Raw genomic sequence first — 18,950 nt, forward strand, 5'->3', positions numbered from 1 at the left:
ATTGAAAAAATAAAAAGGGAGGGATGAGCGGGGGTGCATTTTTTCAGGGTACACACTTAGAAGTAACTAATTTTACACGTACAGAGTCCGTCTTTGGCATAAAAGATGAGACGTAAACAAACATGTCATGTAATATTAAGTGTCCCAAGACTGAAAAGTTAGTTGCTCGACGAAAAGTACGTTTGATTGCGTTATATTTCACGTCTGTTATGACTCAAATTTATGTCAAAATTGACGCTCGTATATGTCACTCTCAGAGCACCTAAATGTACATGATGAAACAAGCAGTGTGTATCATCCAGCTTGGGGATGGTCGCATCCGTATAATAACGTTGTAAAACACATACATACATTTTCTTTGCAACACAGTTATTCCGAGTTGTCTCTAATAGGAAACTGGTTAATTTAGATTTGCTCCTGATTTATTTGACGATCACTTAAGGACCACCTACATTAGATCCAGATCTGATGCGGTACGGTAAAGTGATATCTAAATCTATTGTCTAACTGTCACATTTATGTCAATGCAACGCAAATGGCAATCTAATGTGGGTGGTCTCACTTGCTACCATTAAGTGTGCTGCTCCCAGATTAATAGCCAGATTTTATTTAAACTAAATGCATAATAAACTCAATGTCTGCTCTATCCCTGGTGTGGAGAGAAGGGTAATTTGATGTTCCCTAACAGATGAATTCAGAAATCGGCATGTATATTAACAACAATAGTTTTCTCTTTATTAAATGGCTAGCTATCACTAAATTAGTTGTTATCAGTTCTAGTTCACAATTAAACTTAGTACTGGTGATTCTTCGAACTGGTATAGCTATCACCTCCATAGTGATGAGCGGTCGGGGCCGGCACGTAGTGAGCTGGTTGATGCACCTTTGGAGCTGGGCCATGTCCGCCAACTTTCTTAACCTGGATCTGGATTCCTCCATGGGCATCGGATTCGTAATCAACAATGCGATGACCACCATCGGCTTCATCCAGGGTGTACTGTCCCTTCACGTGGTCTCCGTCGCGATGCTCCCATTGGGTCTTGTGGTCACCGGTGTGGCCATCATTAACTCCATATTCGAACTTGTACTGTGCGGGGTGATGGGCGTCCTTGTGATCATAGTATTCTGGTTCAGCAGCCTGCTTGTATGGCAGGGCCGCGGCAAGAGCAGCCAAACAGGTAACGGCTAGGATGATCTGCAAAGAAATCAAAACAATCGAGAGCATATCAATTTAGAACAATTTATTTTAATTTATTGGACTGCTTCGCTTTCTTACCTTGTACATTTTGGATCAACGGATTGATTTTTTGTTTTGCTTGATGAAGCTGATAGGAAGCTGTGAGCTGACTGATGATAGGTACCGATGATCCGTGAATATTTATAGCAGGTTTGAGGTGATCGATAAATGCGATCCATATTTTGATCAATTTCTCCAATTTGACATCACATGTGTCGTTGGTGTTGCATCTTTGGGAAACACCTGCTTCATCAGTCTCTGATGCTAGGGTTTTGTCATTTTTTGGGAGTCAGCAATTGATGCTAGAAAGACTGAAGTTTTTCCTTTGGCAATCTAAGGTAAAAACAAAATGTAAATCGTAAATCGTATAGTTATGGAAATTGTTAAATTGAGCAAACACAACTAACAATTTGTCTCAATTTAAAGAGGCTTAGACTGAACACGACAATGAAGTAAGAAGATCAAATCGTAAAGATTGGAAGTACTCCTGTGAAATATTGAAAGTTCTCTTATTACTACATTATATCAAAAAGTCAGATGGCTCCTTTACTTCAACTAATAAGGAAGCCATTGAAGTGATAATGCAAGCACATTTTCCAGGTTCGCTACTTACTAGTGAGCGTAATATACACTCATAATTACTGTTGGACAATTAAGAATCAACAAGCACTTACTGCTTTTTGTAGGGTAGAGCGCTACTTCGTCGTAATCGCCCATTTCCGTTCTATCGATCAGAAAAGATCAATAATATCAATGATTTCACTGTGCACAAATCAATAATAGGTTTGTTCCGATGCGTTAGTTCATTAGCTTCAACATTAACCCTATTTGAGTGCATTGTATGAATATTTACGCTCATTGTTCTCGAAACAAAAAAAGCGCTCATAGCGAATCCCCTTTTTCTACGTTTATCCGTAGGACGAATTTAGAATCAAAAAGCAGTATTAGATTTTGAACAATATCTCAACAATTTGTGACTCTTTATCAAATCCAACGGAACGTATGGAAAGGTGGATAAATTTAAAAGTCATCTTTGACAGAAATATTCCATTTTTGGTTTAAATTCGTTCAGAAAAGAGAGGTAAAGCACGGGTTGTCCTTAGTAAGACGGAAATTAGACCAAAAACCCTATGTATCAGGAATGCCCAACATGGATGCTGAAAATTTAGCCAATACACAGTTTTATATCCAATTGGCTAAATTTTTATCAACTGACACTCCGACGTATGAATAATTGCAAGCAAGAGAAGACGGACGACGAAGTCGGAATCGGCCCATCCATAGCGTAGATGCTGGTTTTCTGCTACTGCTCATAAAATTATTAGATACATAATAGCCATAAAATTCAGTCGTGTCTCATTGAAGAAATTGCGGAAGATCATACCATGTTGAAAACACTGGTTCTCGTAAGAACACCGACAATTTTGTCCTTCCGACAATAGCAAAAGTAGGGGGTGCGACGCGAACACTGGCGCGGTAACCATAACACGGTGATGAAGGAAATGCTTAGTCAGCCCACAGGAGTGCCAATTTGGGATCAACGCCGGTAAGATCATCATTAGGTCCAGTATGCCATGAAACAATCGACACGACATGGCACAATGAATTGAATACCTCGCTATAGGGCCGACAGTCGTGCTATTCTGCTCCTTGAGTAAAGAAGGATGACACCTTCTTGAAATTGTGAGTGGGCTAATGGTGCGGCTGCCACCGCCCCGGTAAAATCTTGGCAAGTCTCCGGATACGTTCAAAACTCGTCACAAATTGGTGGTTGGTGAGTAGTAGGCTCTGATGTAACATTCCTGACTTACGTCAATCTGGCTCTGAACACAGCCCCCATGAAGGACCGTGTCAACCCTAGCTGTTTCCCTGTTTGAATAGATAATCATGGGATCACGATAGGCGACTACATACAACCAGTGCAGATAGTGGCTCGGAAGAGGGACTCAACAGAATAGCGACAAACGGAAAAAAAGAAAAATGAAGTAAACGAAAAAACGGTAAGAAGCCAGACAGTGAAAACGGAGGAGCGGGATATTGCGGAGATCACCAGTGTTGAATCTGGTGGCCACAGCAATCCCAGCAGCAGCAGTAAGCCCCAAGGGCTCCAAGATCTTGTGCTAAGCCAGATGTTCACATCGAGCAGTAGCACACCCCAAGAAGTACTGCAGATTGGAAAGACCAAAATAATGGAGGTCAGGAGGAGAATCAATAAACTCCATGATTTCGACAAGCGTAAGAGCAACGTCCACAAGGCAATAAAGGTGACTGGTATCAAATCCGCCATGACTACTACCGAACGTGAGCAAGATGCGCTGAGGATGAGAGCCAAGGCTGCCAAGTGCATGGGTTTCGGTCACCAGGCGAGGAACTGCAGGATCTGATATGTGCAGGAAATGCGAAGAGAAGGGTCACATTGCAAGAGGCTGCACGTAGCAACCGAGGTGCAGGCTTTGCAAAAAGAGGACGGAAATGTCCATACAACGGGAGGCTTCGAATGTCTAGCATACAAAAAAGCGATGGCAAGCCAACAGTAATGGAGGCAACCCAAATAAACCTCAATCATTGTGACACTGCACAGCAAGTTGTGGCAGTCGACAACATAAACAAAGTGTGATGTTGCAATCATTGTGGAACCGTATCGAGTCCCTCCCGATAATGGTAACTGGGTGCCGAATAGAGCTGAGATGGCGGCTAGTTATGGGCAGATACCCTATTCAAGAAGTGGCTGCGAGCTCATACGAAGGTTTCGTGATCATTAAAGTCAATCAAAGTTTCATCTGTAGTTGTTACGCACCCCCCCCCGATGGACCTGTTCCATGATGGATTTACCGAGGAGCTGATCGGACGAAGACCGTAGTCATCGAAGGAGACTTTAAGGCTTGGGCAGTGGAGTGGGGAAACAGATGTTCTAATGCAAGAGAACACAGTCTGTTGGAAGCTCTGGCAAACCTTGAAGTAATGCTGTCCAACGAAGGCACCACCAGCACTTTTCGCAGAGATTTCCGGGAATCGATTATCGACGTAACATATCCATAGGGACCATCAGACGATCCGATATGGCATCGGCCAACGGAATACTGTGGCAGTACGGAGGACGAGAACTTGTGACCGGAAGTGGAAGACGAAGGCTTTCGACAAGGATCTTTTCGTTGAGGTACTCCGTGTGAACAGGAACCCGTTGATCTGAACGTGGACGAGCTGACAGAAACGTTAGTGAGAGCGTGTGACACGACCATGCCGAGAAAACTGGAGCCAAATAACAGACAGCGTCCAGTTTACTGGTGGAACGAGGCACTTAGAACCCTTCGCGCTACTTGTCTCAGAGCCAGAAGACGTGTTCAGAGAGCAAGAACAGAAGCAGACAGAGAGGAACGAAGAGGAGTGTTTCGAGCGGCCAGGGCCGCACTTAAACGAGAGTTAAAGCAGAGCAAGTCAAACTGTTTTAAGGAGATGCTGATGCCAACCCCTGATGGCGAAGATCAGAGGTCAAACGATGTCCGCTGAAATGTGCCAGAGAAGCTGAAAGTCATCGTGGAGGGACTTTTTCTGAAGCACGGTCCAACGAACTGGCCACCTACACCGTTCGGAAATAACGTCATTACCTACACCGTACGGAGATAACGTCGAAGTCACCAACGAGGAACTCGTAGCAGTGGCGAAAGGATTGAAGGTGAAGAAAGCTCCCGGCCCGGATGAAATCCCCAACGTAGCGGTGAAAGTGGTGATCCAAGCGTCCCCGGACATGTTCAGAATTGTGCTGCAGAAATGCCTGGACGAGAGTCACTTCCCCGACAGGTTGAAGATACAGAAGGTAGTGTTGCTGCCGAAACCAGGAGAACCGCCGGAGGATACCGGATCGTGCAGACCTATATGCCTGCTGGATACACTCGGAAAACTCTTGGAGAAAATCATCCTAAACAGGCGGACGAAATACACGGAGAGTGAGCACGGTTTGTCGGAGAGGCAGTTTGGATTCGGGAAAGGGAGATCAACGGTGGATGCGATTCGGACAGTGGTCAAGAGAGCTGAGAAGGCGTCCAAACAGAAGCGGAGAGGAGATCGATTTTGCGCCGTGATAATGATCGACGTCAAGAATGAGTTCAACAGCGCCAGCTGGGAGGCCATCGCCGAAGTACTGCATATACAGGGTGATTCGTAATAACTGTCACTTTTAAAATCGGTCATAACGATTAAACGCTTGTATTATTTTTTGATATCAGTATATTCCAGATATATTACATATATAACCTTCAACTTAGCATACTTTAATTCAAATCTCACTCCCTTTACCTTTAATTACCAACCACATTTATCACGAAAACGAACCACAGCTGGCACGCAAGTTTTAGTTCACTTTTGAAGTCCTGGCGATGCGTCTGAGCACAGTTATTGAACGGATTTTCCACGCATGGTTCCTTTTTACCTCTATAATGATGCGAAAAATAAATGTTTCATTCTTTCGAAGAGATTTCAGTGTCTAAAAGATAACACACGATTTTATACAAATTTATGACATGCTCCATTTTCACGTCCAAGACTGCTTGAAATCGAAAACGAATGAAATTTCAAATCCTACTATCAATACAAGCTGACAGTGGCACACACTTTAAAACAAAAATACTTGAACATATACCCATTTTACCCATTTAGAATTGCATATTTCTGAAATCGGTGACAGTTATTCTGAATCACCCTGTAATGAGGGCCCCTGACTATCTGTGCAGGATCCTGAGGAGTTATTTCCAGAACCGGGTTCTGGCCTACGAGACAGACATGGGACAGAGATTGCTTAGGATCACAGCGGGAGTTCCACAAGGCTCCATCCAGAATAACTCTTTCACTCCGATACCAGTAGACAACAAAGATCATGTGGTGGAGTGTGAAGCGAGAGTGATGTATCAAATCCCACATACTAGGGGAGTTGGACTGTCTCTATCACATTACTCCTATGTAATCTTGATGAAGGTAGCATCAAGTCTACGGTACTATAGTGGTAGAGCACCCGTCTAGCGTACTGGGAGGAGTGGATTCGATTTCCACCTGTAGGCAGTGGTTTTTTTTGTACACCATTCTCGCAACATCTCTCCACGCAAACACATGGTCTTGCCTTCTAATATCGTTTTCAAGAAAATACGAAAGATACATCGAATTTTCATTAAGCACATCGACTAAGACCAGTAGAAAATAAGCATTGAAGCACAATTTTTAAATATTTATGGCATCGAGTACTCAAATGCATCTTACATTCCAAGTGATTCAAGACAAAGATACCCAATCAGAAATTGTAAAACTTATTTATCCATAAAATTGAAAGCGTGTCATAATTGCCAAATTATTAGGATTGTTTTTTTTTCTAATGATAGGCGTAAGAGGGGCATAGTGAACAGGTGAGGCATAGTGAGCATCCCGTGCACCAGATTGGACTTCCGGTCGTTAGGAACAAATTGGTTGGTGGTAGGATCAATATCAAAATGATATTGAACCTACTACCAGTTGATTTGTTTCATGCAGCTGGAGATCCAAAGCCAAAGGGTGGGATGCTCAATATGCCCCACCTGTTCACTATACCCCTCCTTCCCCTATTAGTGATGATATTACTTTTCATGTCATGAGAATAGTGATGTATCCTTTTAAATGAAAGCAAGACAAATCATAATTTATATTATGCTTTGACATTTTTATTGATTCGATAATTGTTTCAATACTTCCAAATTAAATTAATTTTGAAATCAATTTCCATTGCTTACTAATAGTTTTTCTGTTTGACGTAGCTGGTGGCATACATGTCTCCGTTCCCGTTCTTCCATCCATTACCATTTTTGTTGCTACCGCTGGAGCTGGCCTGTTGATCCACCCAGCCATTTTGTTGTTGCGGATATGACTTTCCATTGGACTGCTCTTCAAATCCATGTCCATTGCCGTTCTTTTGATGATCCTTTTCTGCTGATCGAACAACGAAAGGAGTACCGTAGGACTGCGGATGAACGGCATGACCTATGCGTTTCACAATCGCCTGGAAACCGTGCCATTTATCAGCCTTGTACTGAACGTAGCGCTTGGTGCCATCGGCTTCATCCAGAGTGTAGCCACCCTTGAGACCGCCATGTCCATCGCTGACTTCCCACTGGCTCTTGTGATCACCGGTGTGGGGATCCTTAACACCATACTCGAATTTATACTTGCCATTCCAGCCCCAGTCGTCCGAGTGGTCCTGGCTGGCCGAACAGATGATTGCCAAACAAGATGCTAAAGTTATAATCTAGAATAAAGAGGGAATTGAAGTTCGATTGCGTTATATTAACGAAACAAATATACCTTGAACATTTTTATGATGTTATTCTGCAAAAAAAAAGGAACAAGAAACTTGCTTGAACCGAAGTCAATCGGCGACTGATAGCTCCCTAATCTTATCAGTTGCCTTTTATATGTTTGTCCTTTCATTTTTTTGAGTGAAATAACCACAGCTGTTGAATTCCATTGAGGAAAATGTCATCAATGATCTCTAAGTGACTTACAATTGCCTTGCTTATCGATTAGAAAGCAATCAGTTCAGAAAACAATAACATTAGCATTAAAATTCAAAAACTCATTCTATATAATTGACCCTACGAAGGTACCACTTATATAAAAGGCCTGAGATAAGATCAAAGTGTTATCAGTTGTGAACTAGTTTCGGTTCTGTCAACTTTCGAAGAGCTCTGATAGCAATGTTCAAAGTGAGTTCAAGACTTCGATCGCAGCTGTCCTGTTCTAATACATCATTTATCCTATAGATAACCGTCCTGTCTGCATGTCTGCTAGCATCGTGCTTGGCTGGGAACGATCACTCGGACGATTGGGACTCCGGTGCAAAGTACAAGTTCGAATATGGCGTCAAGGACCCCCATACCGGTGACCACAAGAGCCAGTGGGAAATCAGCAACGAGCACGGTTTGAAGGGTGGCTACACTCTGGATGAACCCGACGGCACCAAGCGCTACGTTGAGTATAAGGCCGACAAATGGAACGGTTTTCAAGCGATTGTGAAACGCATTGGACATGCTGTACACCCACAATCGTACGGTGCTCCGTTTGTGGTTCGGCACGAGGATCAGCACCAACAGAACGGCAATGGATATGGCTGGAACGACCAGCAGGCCAGCTCCGGCAACTATAATCAGAATAATGGATGGAAAAACGGAGGCGGTGAAATGCTTGCCACCAGCTATGCGAACCAGAAAAACTACTAGCCACCGAACGAATCAACCTATATGTGTACCTCAAACTCTAAGATAAATGATTCTCGAGATCTTGGTTCGGAGCCAAACGAGACGACCAGGCGTAATTAGTGAAAATGGCTATTTTGTGTTCGTTTCTTCGCTTTGTTAGCTAGTTTTATGTAATCAGATGTAATTGAATATGTTTTCTTTGCAAATATAAGCCCACTCGCGGTCTTGCTATATACCTGTAGTATGTGTGGACCGAAGTGGACCAGTTGGAAAAATGAAGTATCATGAGTGAGTTTATTTTTATTTTTGCGCCGTGGACATTTGAAGTTGCTGGTGGTAGGATGGCGTTAATGTCAATTGGATGGTGAACAATGAGTTGAAGCAGATATAATCCGCAGTGAACCGATGTCACTTGCGGTAGCTTTAGTTGATTTATTGGGTATAATGGGGTGGCATAAGGGTAATCGATTAATTGACTCGCTTGATCGAACTGAGAGCAGCTGGAAAAGATCGAAATTTCTCTCTGCCGCAGAACCTGTTCGACGTGAATTTTGAGCATGGCGTTGAATCCAAATCGGTGCGGAATTAAAAAAAAAATAATACAGTTGAATTTATAATAAGCATTTGTATTTCTTAGATATCGTTATCCAAGCAGGGGGAAATACATCAAGCTATTGATGCCCCGGTGCTTCATTGAGAAAAAAAGCATTTAGAACACCCTCCAGTTTGATCCATAACTCCAAAATATGATTGATGAAGGTTTAGAGGTTGTGCAAATGGTTTGCAGTTTAGGTTGCGCAAATGGTCAGTGCTTGTTTATCGTTGTCACGGCATCCACATATTCAATTTTGACAGCATTCCGACAACTTGAACCGGAGATAGAGCGTTAGTAATGAAAATCAAAAACTTACCCTACAAAATAGTCGTTATCTCCATACAAACTTCAAACCATTTTTGTGACCTCTAAACCTTCATCAATCTTTACCTTTTTTTGCACAGGCTCACATTTTGGGGTTATAAATCAAACTGGAAGGGGGCATATTAGATCGCAAATATTTGTTTCAAACTGAAGCACCCTTAATGCCCCTGCACTTCTCTTCAGTTCAATTAGTCGGCGTTTCTAGTTCGCTGATCGTCTCTCCACTTTCACTGTAGCTCAATATTTGAAAAGCTGTCCTGTTGACTGCATTGTACCTGCCCTCGTCTCTACGCATTTCTTAAACATCATTCTCCATGTTGATGATCACATCGCTAATGGCATGCATATCCATGGCAGCAGGCGAAGACCACATGTCTCGGCGTTTCCACCACACTCCGTGCAGAGGGGGTGACCTTGCGTTTCCGAAACGATGCAGGTACTTCCTGAAGCAACTATGACTAGAAATTTTGACCGGTAAATCAGTTGATGACTGTTTATAATCATCATTGTGAAATGATTAACCCAAATATGCCCTCAACAGAATTAAAAATATATTTCAGAATCCTGCGAAGTCATACAAAATAAGTTCTAATGTTCATATGTAGTCTACGATTTTATTGATTGACGAATTAATAAATAAATAAATAAAAGAAAGGAATTGCGTTAGGTGATAGTTTACCTCTGCAAGCTTTCTGTTCACCTGGATCGAGATTGGTATTGTCCTATGAGTCCACCAAAGTAAAATTTTCATAATGAAAACGCTTTGCTAATGTCATTTTCTTGGACAATCATATAAATATATATATATTTTTTTAATCTGTATGAATCTTGAACATTACCTTTCCCCCCTACCCTTACTTAGCATTTTCACATGGTTTCAGAAACTACCTAGTTATAGATTTTTTTTTTCTGAATGTCACAGACCGAAAGCTTTTGGACCAAATTATACAAATTAAACTTATAAAAACTAAAATCTTAAAGATTGTTGGATTTTATTTTTTCAAAATACTGCGACGTGGATGGATATTGAGTCTTTGATATTCCAATACTCTGAAGGGAATTTCAATTGTGATTAGTATTCCAGGGGAATTTTATGGAGAAGTCAGTGATTTTCTGACGACAATTTATATGCAATTCTTAAAAATATGTTTTGCGTCACTTTCAAGATGCTGTAACATTTTGCCTTTGGGTTAATTTTAATGAAATGTAGGGTGAGATGGCCTCAGCGTATATTGTTTACACTGCGTGAGATTCATTGTGAAATTTCTATTAATTTTGAAAGTGTTGCACACTTACCTTGGTGTCCGACCATTTTGCCGAATGCCGTTTGGTCCAATACTTGAAAAGAGATTTCCAATTTTTAAACACACTAGATTCCAAAACGGCAGCCTTAATAACGATCAAAAGCTGAAATTTACTACCCGAGTAGGAGAAAATAACTAATGAATACCTTATTACCAAAATTTGGTGTTGATCAGCATGACATAAGAGGTAAAATACCAACAAATTGCATGCAAAATACTCTGTAAATACCCAAAAATGATATTTTGGTACAAAAAAAAAAAAATAAATAAATAATTATGTAGTATTATTTTGGTATTGCATTTGCCAAATTTCGTATTGGAATGGTATTGTAGGAAATTTTTTTGTGTGTTATATTTTGATATTTTATCTCTTATGTCAGGCTCATCCATACCACTTTCCCTTCGCTTATACACTGTACACAAACATCATCCTCTGATTGAATGAAACCCCAGACCATTCAAAACAAATCACCGAAATCGCTTTTTCGAATGATGCCTGCAACCGGATGACGGTTGTTTTGAAATCAGATTATTTTCCTCTAGTCTGATGTCTTATGAGAAGTTGTTAAGCAGAAAGTTGGCCACCTTTTGGGACGATTCAGTTTCCGGTAGGACACAAGTCTGATCCTGTCGAAGATCCGGAATATCCGTAAAAGTGGTCAATTCATGAAACTGATCCTAGAGCTCCGCGGATTTTTCGAAACCACTCATAAACGTCTTATAAGAAAGAATTCGGGATTGTGACCAGAATATGGGCCCTGGGGATTACGGGATGGTTCACGCGAAGATCTGGAACATCCGTAAAAGTGGTCGATTCATGAAACTCATCCTAAAGCTCCGCGGATTTTTCGAAACCACTCATAAACATCTTATCAGAATGAATTCAAAGTTATAACCGAATAATTGACCCTGGGGACTATGGAATGATCCACTATAATATCCGAAAAAACCGTAAAAGTGGTCAATTCATGAAACTGATGCTAGAGCTCCGCGGATTTTTCGAAACCACTCATAAACATCTTATCAGAAAGAATTCGGAGTTGTGACTGGAATATGGGCTCTGGGGACTACGGGATGGTTCACCGGAAGATCCGGAACATCCGTAAAGTGGTCAATTTATGAAACTGATCCTAGAGCTCCATGTTTTTTTTCGAAACCACTCATAAACGTCTCATCAGAATGAATTAGGAGTTGCGACCGAAATATGGGCCCTGGGGACCACGGGATAGTTCACCGGAAGATCCGAAACATCCGCAAAAGTTGTCAATTCATGAGACTGATCCTAGATCTCCATGAGTTTGCGAAACCGCTCATAAACGTTTTATCAAAATGAATTTGGAGTTGTGACTGGAATATGAACGCTTAGACGGAAAATGGACCATTGGGACCATGAGATAGTTCACCAGGAAGATACTGAACATCCATAAAAAAATTCAGTTCTTGAAACTGAGCTTAAAGATCCGCTTTTTTCGAAAGCACTCATTGGCGTCTTATCAGAATTAATTTAGAGTTATGACCAGAAAATTGACCCTGGGACCAATGCTCAATGGTCCAAAGCCGTATTCATGAAGACAAAAATATTAGCAACAAACCTCTCGTAAAAACATTGTTCTTAATACTTTTAGAACTTTTTATGACGCATATTTTTGCAGAAGTCACTAATTTGATGTCTCCTTTATTTAAAAGTTATGACTATTTTGTGATAAAAAAAGAGATTTTTTAAAATTAAATTAAATATTTTAAACAAAAAACGCTTTCACCGTTTGAAATCATGAAGTGAAAAATGTTGAATGAATCAAAAATTAAATCAAAAGTTTGAAAATCGCTTTGCTCCATTTAGAGACATTGTCATTTAAATAGAACCATTTCTTCGAAGAAAATCTCCATTAATTTTCCAATAATAAATAAAAGATAGCAGCTGGTTGCTTCAGCAAAAATATACGTCATCATAAGTTCTAAATGTAACTAAAACAAGGTTTTTTTACGAGAAATGAACTTATGAAAAGATATTCGAAGAAATTTGTTTTTTAGGGCCCATCCTAACCTGCTTGTTTAAAAAATCAAAACTCATGCACCATAAGAGATAGAAATTTGGTGTCTTGAGCAAAATTGCTTCGAATTGATTGTTGTACAACTTTTAGAACATTGCAATGGTCTATCTCAAAGAATAAAAATAAAAAAGATTTTATTTTCAAATCTCCATTTTTGTGGACCACCCTTATTTCACCAACATAAGAAGATCGCCCAAACAATATGAAGAAACTTTCCCGAAGACACTATATACCTCAAACTGAATGTTTGGGCGCAAACATGTTTGTCTTCCTAAATACGGCTTTGGGACCATTGTGCAGTGGATGGTCCTCCAAAAGATCTGAAACATCCGTAAAAAGGCTCAATTCATGGAACTGATCCAAGAACTCCGTTTTTTTTTTCGTAAACTCTCTTAGACGTCTTTTAATTATGAATTCGGAGTTATGATCGAAAAATAGACGCTGGAGATCATAAACGCTCCTCTGGAAAATAATAGACAACTCATCAGAATGAACTCAGAGTTGTGACTGGAAAATGGACCACCGGGTCCATTGGATGGTCCTCCGGAATATTCGGAACATCCGTTAAAGTGGATAGGTCAAGAAAACTGATCTAAGCCAATTTAAAAGTATCGTAGTTGGTAGTACCGCCACCTGTGGCGCGCAAAGTCAATTCCTTTGCGTTTGACGTTTACACACTACCGTCATCTGTTCAGTGTAGTGCCCACCACAGTGTACTCAACAGATGGCGGTAATGTTTTGGAGACGATGTTTTACAGTGAGAAATATTCAATGTGTTATGTCTGTTTGTCTGTGCTTAGATTGTGTGTTGTTATGTTTTCAAGAATTAATTTGTTAGTCTGATCAACCTCAGGGTAATATTAGAATTATTTAGAACTAATAAAATCTTTCAGACTTATTCTGGTACTCACAGCAAAAAAATAATTTTAATATCACATCAAAGTAGATGCACTTCAATCATGTCGAAAATATGGTGTAATATTACTTGCCAAAAATGATAAAATTATCATTAATACAGTGCATTAACTGACGTTACGCTACTTTTACTGCATTTGTTTATTTTGTGACCATAAAAATTACATGAGATTTTCGACATGATTAAAGTGCATCCTCTTGGATGTAATATTAAAATTTATTTTTTGCTGTGCTGCATAAAATAGTAAGTGCTGCATCGACTATTATAAAAAAAATCCATCTCATCAAAATTGCTTGATTCTTTGCGTCTCATACTTTTTTAAAAAAAAAGTTACAGTTTAAACATATTTTCTGCAGTATTTTAAACAAAATTTAATTCATATTAGAAATTATGTGTGATGGATATTTAAACTTTAGGGGCACATTGTGCCAATACTTTTGCTAACTTTGTGATGCTAACAAGTTATTTGCTTTATATGATGCATTTAGACATGTATTTCATTACTATTCTGGTTCTTTCAATAAATTCCAGATGATTATACTGATGGCGCATCAATTTGATTTCAATAGCATTATGTTAAAAACAGGACTTTTTAGACAGATTTTTCCAGATTTTATATTATAACTGGTCCTGATTTTTCTGAAAATAACATGGTAACGCTGATCACTATTTGCCTATTATAGAATTGCTAATATGAAAAGTAAAGCTAAAATGAATTGATAAAATTAAGAAATTTTATGCTAAATACAATAATTCACTTTCCAAAATTCGGCCGTTCAGCTCAATGGCAGTCTTCGGAGAATTTTCATGATTCGGTAGCTCTGAAAACTTCTTAAGACTTTAGAAATCGCTCGAGATCTTGAACTTCAAAATATCAGTGCAAATTTGAAGCTCAGAAAATCTGTATATCAGTAATATTTTACATGATTCTTGATACTAAAATATTTGTTTAAGATCTTTAAAAAATGGTTTGGTATTGATGCAATGAAGAGCAATCCCTTTAAATTCGGCCCTTGTCATCCTTGCCCGATATCGCTACCCCCCTCATGTGGCCTGCACTTTACGTATGGCCTGCCATATGCATTTAGCTAAGCACCACTGTTTTAATTAAATGGTTTTCCTGCTGTTTGAGATTATGGCGTTCCTTCTGAAAAATGTCCACACAGCAAAAAATAAATTTTAATATTACATCCAAGAAGATGCACTTCAATCATGTCGATAATCTAATTTAATTTTTATGGCCACAACAATAAACAAATGCAGTAAAAGCAGCGTAATGTCAGTTCATGCACTGTATTAATGATAATTTTGGTCTTTTTGGCAAGTAATATTACACCACATTTTCGACACGACTGAAGTGCATCCACTTTGATGTGATATTAAAATTAATTTTTTGCTGTGCACACTTTTTCTCATCCATATCAGTTAAATAAAACGCACTTTGTTGGTGAATTGGATCAATTAACGATTTAATATTAAACAACAACTACAATATCACATTCGTTCCAGAAGCAAATGTTCCAACCATGTGTGTTGGTTTGGTACCCTCGAGCGCGTATTCTTTCTTTCTCTCTATGCAGCCCTAGTGATGTCCGTGGGCGACATTCTTCACGACGGCCTCGAATCCATTGTGATCATCGGCCTTGTAGTCTACGATGCGGTGGCTACCGTCGGCTTCCTGCAGGGTGTACTGTCCCTTGACGACATCACCGTCGCGCACCTCCCAGTGGGACTTGTGGTCACCGGTATGGTCATCCTTGACACCGTATTCGAACTTGTACTTGGGATGAGCGTGGTGTTCCTCCTTTTGGTGGCCGTGATCTTCTCCGTAGTGCTGGGCAGAGACAACGACGGCCAGGCAGGCGAGAAGGGCAATGATCTGGAATTGAATTGTGAAATTGTCAGTATATGTAACTGCTGTAGGGTTTGATAGGGCAACTTACTTTGAACATTTTTTCTGTCTGTAATTAGATAGAATGTGATCGGATGAAAAGCTACTGTGCAACTGATACTTTGGTGTACTGCAGATTGATGTATTTATACGCACACAAGAGACGAGCTTCTGGTGGGCACTAATAGCCGAATCTTGCCGAGGGTTCATTCATGAAGGGGCCAGTTTTAGGCAGCTGCTGGCACTGGCTGGTGGAGTAGCAGAGGCACCGGCGAGCAAAGTTCGCGATAGAGATTCTTCTCTCCGACAATGATTGGTTTTCGAGCGGTAGAAGCAAGTTGCTAAAAAAAATAATTGAAGCCAATCACCTCCAAAAATCCATATCCACTGTAGCATGGGAGATGTGCGAATCGAAGAGAAAACCTGCGTGGTAGTGAAAGAGAAGAGGCTGAAAATCATTGGAGGAAAATTGAACCCCTCAATCAAGGAGATTCTGTCGTTCAAAGGCGGACCCATGCCATTTGACCGCCGTCGAGCGAAAAGTTTTTCGTTGTGGTCGGGCGGTCGGTAGAGCTGTGCGTCGATCATCAAAAATCCATTATGTTCACGAGGTATTGACAGCTAATAGTTTAAAGATTAGTAGCTTTAGCTTCTCCAATGATGTGGTATGGTGTGACGGCACACAAGTCTAGCCAAATCGAAAGCAACGTATCGTATTTGAACGTTCTCATTTTGGTGATGAAACGGAGATGAATTCACCTCGCTAATGGTATAGTTTTTGTCTTCTGCTACACTTTTTGTGGCAGACTTTTGCGACCGGTCATTTTCAGCCCATAAGCACCCGAAAATGTTCAAGAACCTTAACAAAAAAAAAAATCATAGCGAAAGGAACAGCAGCTGTACAAGTACAGTGTAATAGTCGAGCATGATTACATGACAAAAAAGTACCATGTAAATGAATACTGGCATGAAAATAAAACAGAAAACAAATCACCGCTCTCGCCACACTCGCTTCAAGACCAAACAAAATAAACTTTCGTATAAATATTCAGTGCCCAGCTGAATTAGGTATCAGTCTCGTAACAGCACTCTACCAATAGGGTCAGTCAGTTAGCCTTTCGAACCAAGAAAATCAAACAGGAGATCCAGCATGTTCAAGGTAGACGCTTTGGAGAGTATTTCATCTAAATCGGTTCTAATCAGATTCCCATTGCAATAAATTTCAGATCATCGCTCTGGTTGCCTGTCTGGCGGTCGTCGTATCAGCCTATGAACACGAGGATTACCATTCCCATCCCAAGTACAAGTTCGAATACGGTGTAAAGGATGCCCATACCGGAGATAACAAGGAACAGTGGGAGCACCGTGATGGCGATGCCGTACAAGGATCGTACTCTCTGCACGAAGCCGACGGCACCCACCGGGTGGTGAACTACAAATCAGACAAACACGTCGGTTTCCAGGCCCACGTACAGCGAGCTGGACATGCCCAGCATCCGGCTGTGTACGGTGAACATCACGATGGACATGCACATGGACATGGCGGCGAAAGCTACGCCAACATTGATCAGCATCACTAAGAGATGTGGCTTTCTGTTGGTGTTGTTTTCTTAATGCTTGCGGATTTCGAGAGGTGCACGGGTGGTGCTGAGCATTTTTGCTTGCAGTTACGTTAATGTAGGTGACACACTGCTCGTGTTGACTGTGTAATAAAGACTTGTTAAGTTTAAATCAATGCACTGGCTTCTTGATTATGGGGAAAGAAACCTGAATAGTGCCAATGCTGATTGGTATTTGTCTAACTACTGTTCATGTAATTGGAGGCATTTCTACCATAAAATAGAGGACACATTGGGTCAAAATAAGAAAATCGGGTCGTCCTTTTTTTTTTATAAAGTGTCTATTACAAATTTTAATATTTTTGAAGGGCTGGATTATTGCTCAACCCACCTTTATTTTCTTTATTTATTTTTATTTAATACATCCATCTGACAATAAGTCTTAATGAACCAGAAGCCATAACAAATACTAAATGTATCTGGAGTTAATAATACGTCTCTGGAATTGAGCAGCAGGTTCCCCAAACTCGAACAACTCTTCAACTGTAGAAAACGTGCGAATCATACTCGTAACAGGTTCATGTTGTCCAAAAGAAGAGCGGTGTGAGTCTTGACGCAATAGGAACGTTGAGCGTAGAAATCTGCTTGGCGCACGAAAGTTCAAGCAAGAGAGTAAGTGGGTAGAGTCAATTTCACCACTTAATAACTTCGCGACGAATGTTGCCTGTTGAATTTGTCGCCGTCGTTGTAACGTGTCCATGCTTAGCAAGCGACATCTCTCAGCATACGGAGGTAAGTTTAGTGGATCTCTCCAAGGAAGTTGTCTTAATGCTCGACGAATGAATGTTTTTTGGATACGTTCTATTCTGATGTTCCACGAAAGTTGGTAGGGAGTCCAAACAACAGATGCAGTCTCGATAATCGGACGAACGAGTGAACAGTACAGTGCTTTTAAACAGTACGGATCCGAAAAATCTCTTGAGATTCTTGATATAAAACCAAGCTGACGATTAGCCTTAGTGATTACCATTGAACGGTGTAAGTCAAACGTAAGTTTAGGGTCCAGCATTACACCTAGGTCGCTTACTTGTTCTACTCTTTCTAGTACAAATCCATCAATTGAGTAATCGAATACGATTGGCGTTCTTGTGCGATTAAATGTCATGACCACACATTTTGATATACTGACGGAAAGCTTGTTTAAGCGGCACCAATCAACAAATTGGTCTAACATTGCTTGGAGCTGACGGCAATCCTCGACGTTCTTGACAACAATGTATAGTTTGAGATCATCGGCGTATATGAGCACACAACCACTCGGCAAGAGGAGCGTCACATCGTTGAAGAAGATTGTGAACAGCAATGGTCCTAAATTGCTGCCCTGGGGAACACCGGAGGTTGCAGCAAATGGTGATGAAGTGCACGAACCCAGCTTGACACGAAGTGTTCTGTTGGAAAGATATGATTTCAGCCAATCAACCAAACCATCCGAAATTCCCAGGCGAGACATTTTCCGAAGAAGAATACCATGATCGATGCAATCGAATGCCGCTTTCAGATCGGTATAAACGGTATCTACTTGAGCCCTATTTTCCAAGTGATTTATACATGTTGAGGTGAACTCCAGCAAATTTGATGTAACTGAGCGTCCTGGCATAAATCCGTGTTGCGTTGCTGAAATGTAGCTCTTGACATGAAACAAGATAGCATCGTTCACAATGATCTCGAATAATTTTGAAGCTGCAGATAGACTTGTTATGCCACGATAATTTGTCACGTCACGTTTGTCGCCCTTCTTATGGACAGGGAACATAAAGGAATGTCTCCATATTTCGGGGAAAGCTCCTTGGTGCAACGAAGCG

At 40.6% G+C, this 18,950-nt stretch overlaps 5 protein-coding genes across 5 annotated transcripts; 2 read left to right on the top strand and 3 right to left on the bottom strand.

Moving 5' to 3' along the window:
• Positions 1-793: 793 nt before the first annotated feature.
• On the bottom strand, positions 794-1,322 carry LOC135707798 (cuticle protein 7-like). Its single transcript, XM_065229721.1, has 2 exons — positions 1,277-1,322; positions 794-1,195 (listed from the first exon to the last, which is right to left on the bottom strand). Exons 1-2 carry the CDS (start codon positions 1,283-1,285, stop codon positions 794-796), a joined length of 411 nt encoding a protein of 136 aa, XP_065085793.1. The 5' UTR covers positions 1,286-1,322.
• Positions 1,323-6,986: 5,664 nt separating this feature from the next.
• Positions 6,987-7,631, bottom strand: LOC135707216 (larval/pupal rigid cuticle protein 66-like). The gene is made up of 2 exons (XM_065229013.1): positions 7,556-7,631; positions 6,987-7,499 (listed from the first exon to the last, which is right to left on the bottom strand). The coding sequence occupies exons 1-2, from the start codon at positions 7,562-7,564 to the stop codon at positions 6,987-6,989; spliced, it is 522 nt and encodes a 173-aa protein (XP_065085085.1). The 5' UTR covers positions 7,565-7,631.
• Positions 7,632-7,908: 277 nt separating this feature from the next.
• Positions 7,909-8,469, top strand: LOC135698728 (cuticle protein 18.6-like). The gene is made up of 2 exons (XM_065218861.1): positions 7,909-7,956; positions 8,014-8,469. The coding sequence occupies exons 1-2, from the start codon at positions 7,948-7,950 to the stop codon at positions 8,467-8,469; spliced, it is 465 nt and encodes a 154-aa protein (XP_065074933.1). The 5' UTR covers positions 7,909-7,947.
• Positions 8,470-15,220: 6,751 nt separating this feature from the next.
• LOC135698799 (cuticle protein 8-like) lies at positions 15,221-15,590 on the bottom strand. Its single transcript, XM_065218959.1, has 2 exons — positions 15,582-15,590; positions 15,221-15,517 (listed from the first exon to the last, which is right to left on the bottom strand). Exons 1-2 carry the CDS (start codon positions 15,588-15,590, stop codon positions 15,221-15,223), a joined length of 306 nt encoding a protein of 101 aa, XP_065075031.1.
• A 1,089-nt stretch (positions 15,591-16,679) lies between these two features.
• On the top strand, positions 16,680-17,109 carry LOC135698887 (cuticle protein 19-like). The gene is made up of 2 exons (XM_065219066.1): positions 16,680-16,688; positions 16,756-17,109. Exons 1-2 carry the CDS (start codon positions 16,680-16,682, stop codon positions 17,107-17,109), a joined length of 363 nt encoding a protein of 120 aa, XP_065075138.1.
• Positions 17,110-18,950: the final 1,841 nt, after the last annotated feature.

Source organism: Ochlerotatus camptorhynchus, unplaced genomic scaffold, assembly GCF_037179485.1.
Source record: "Ochlerotatus camptorhynchus isolate MF236.1 unplaced genomic scaffold, CSIRO-AGI_Acam_v1.1 ptg000002l, whole genome shotgun sequence".
Taxonomy (NCBI): domain Eukaryota; kingdom Metazoa; phylum Arthropoda; class Insecta; order Diptera; family Culicidae; genus Ochlerotatus; species Ochlerotatus camptorhynchus.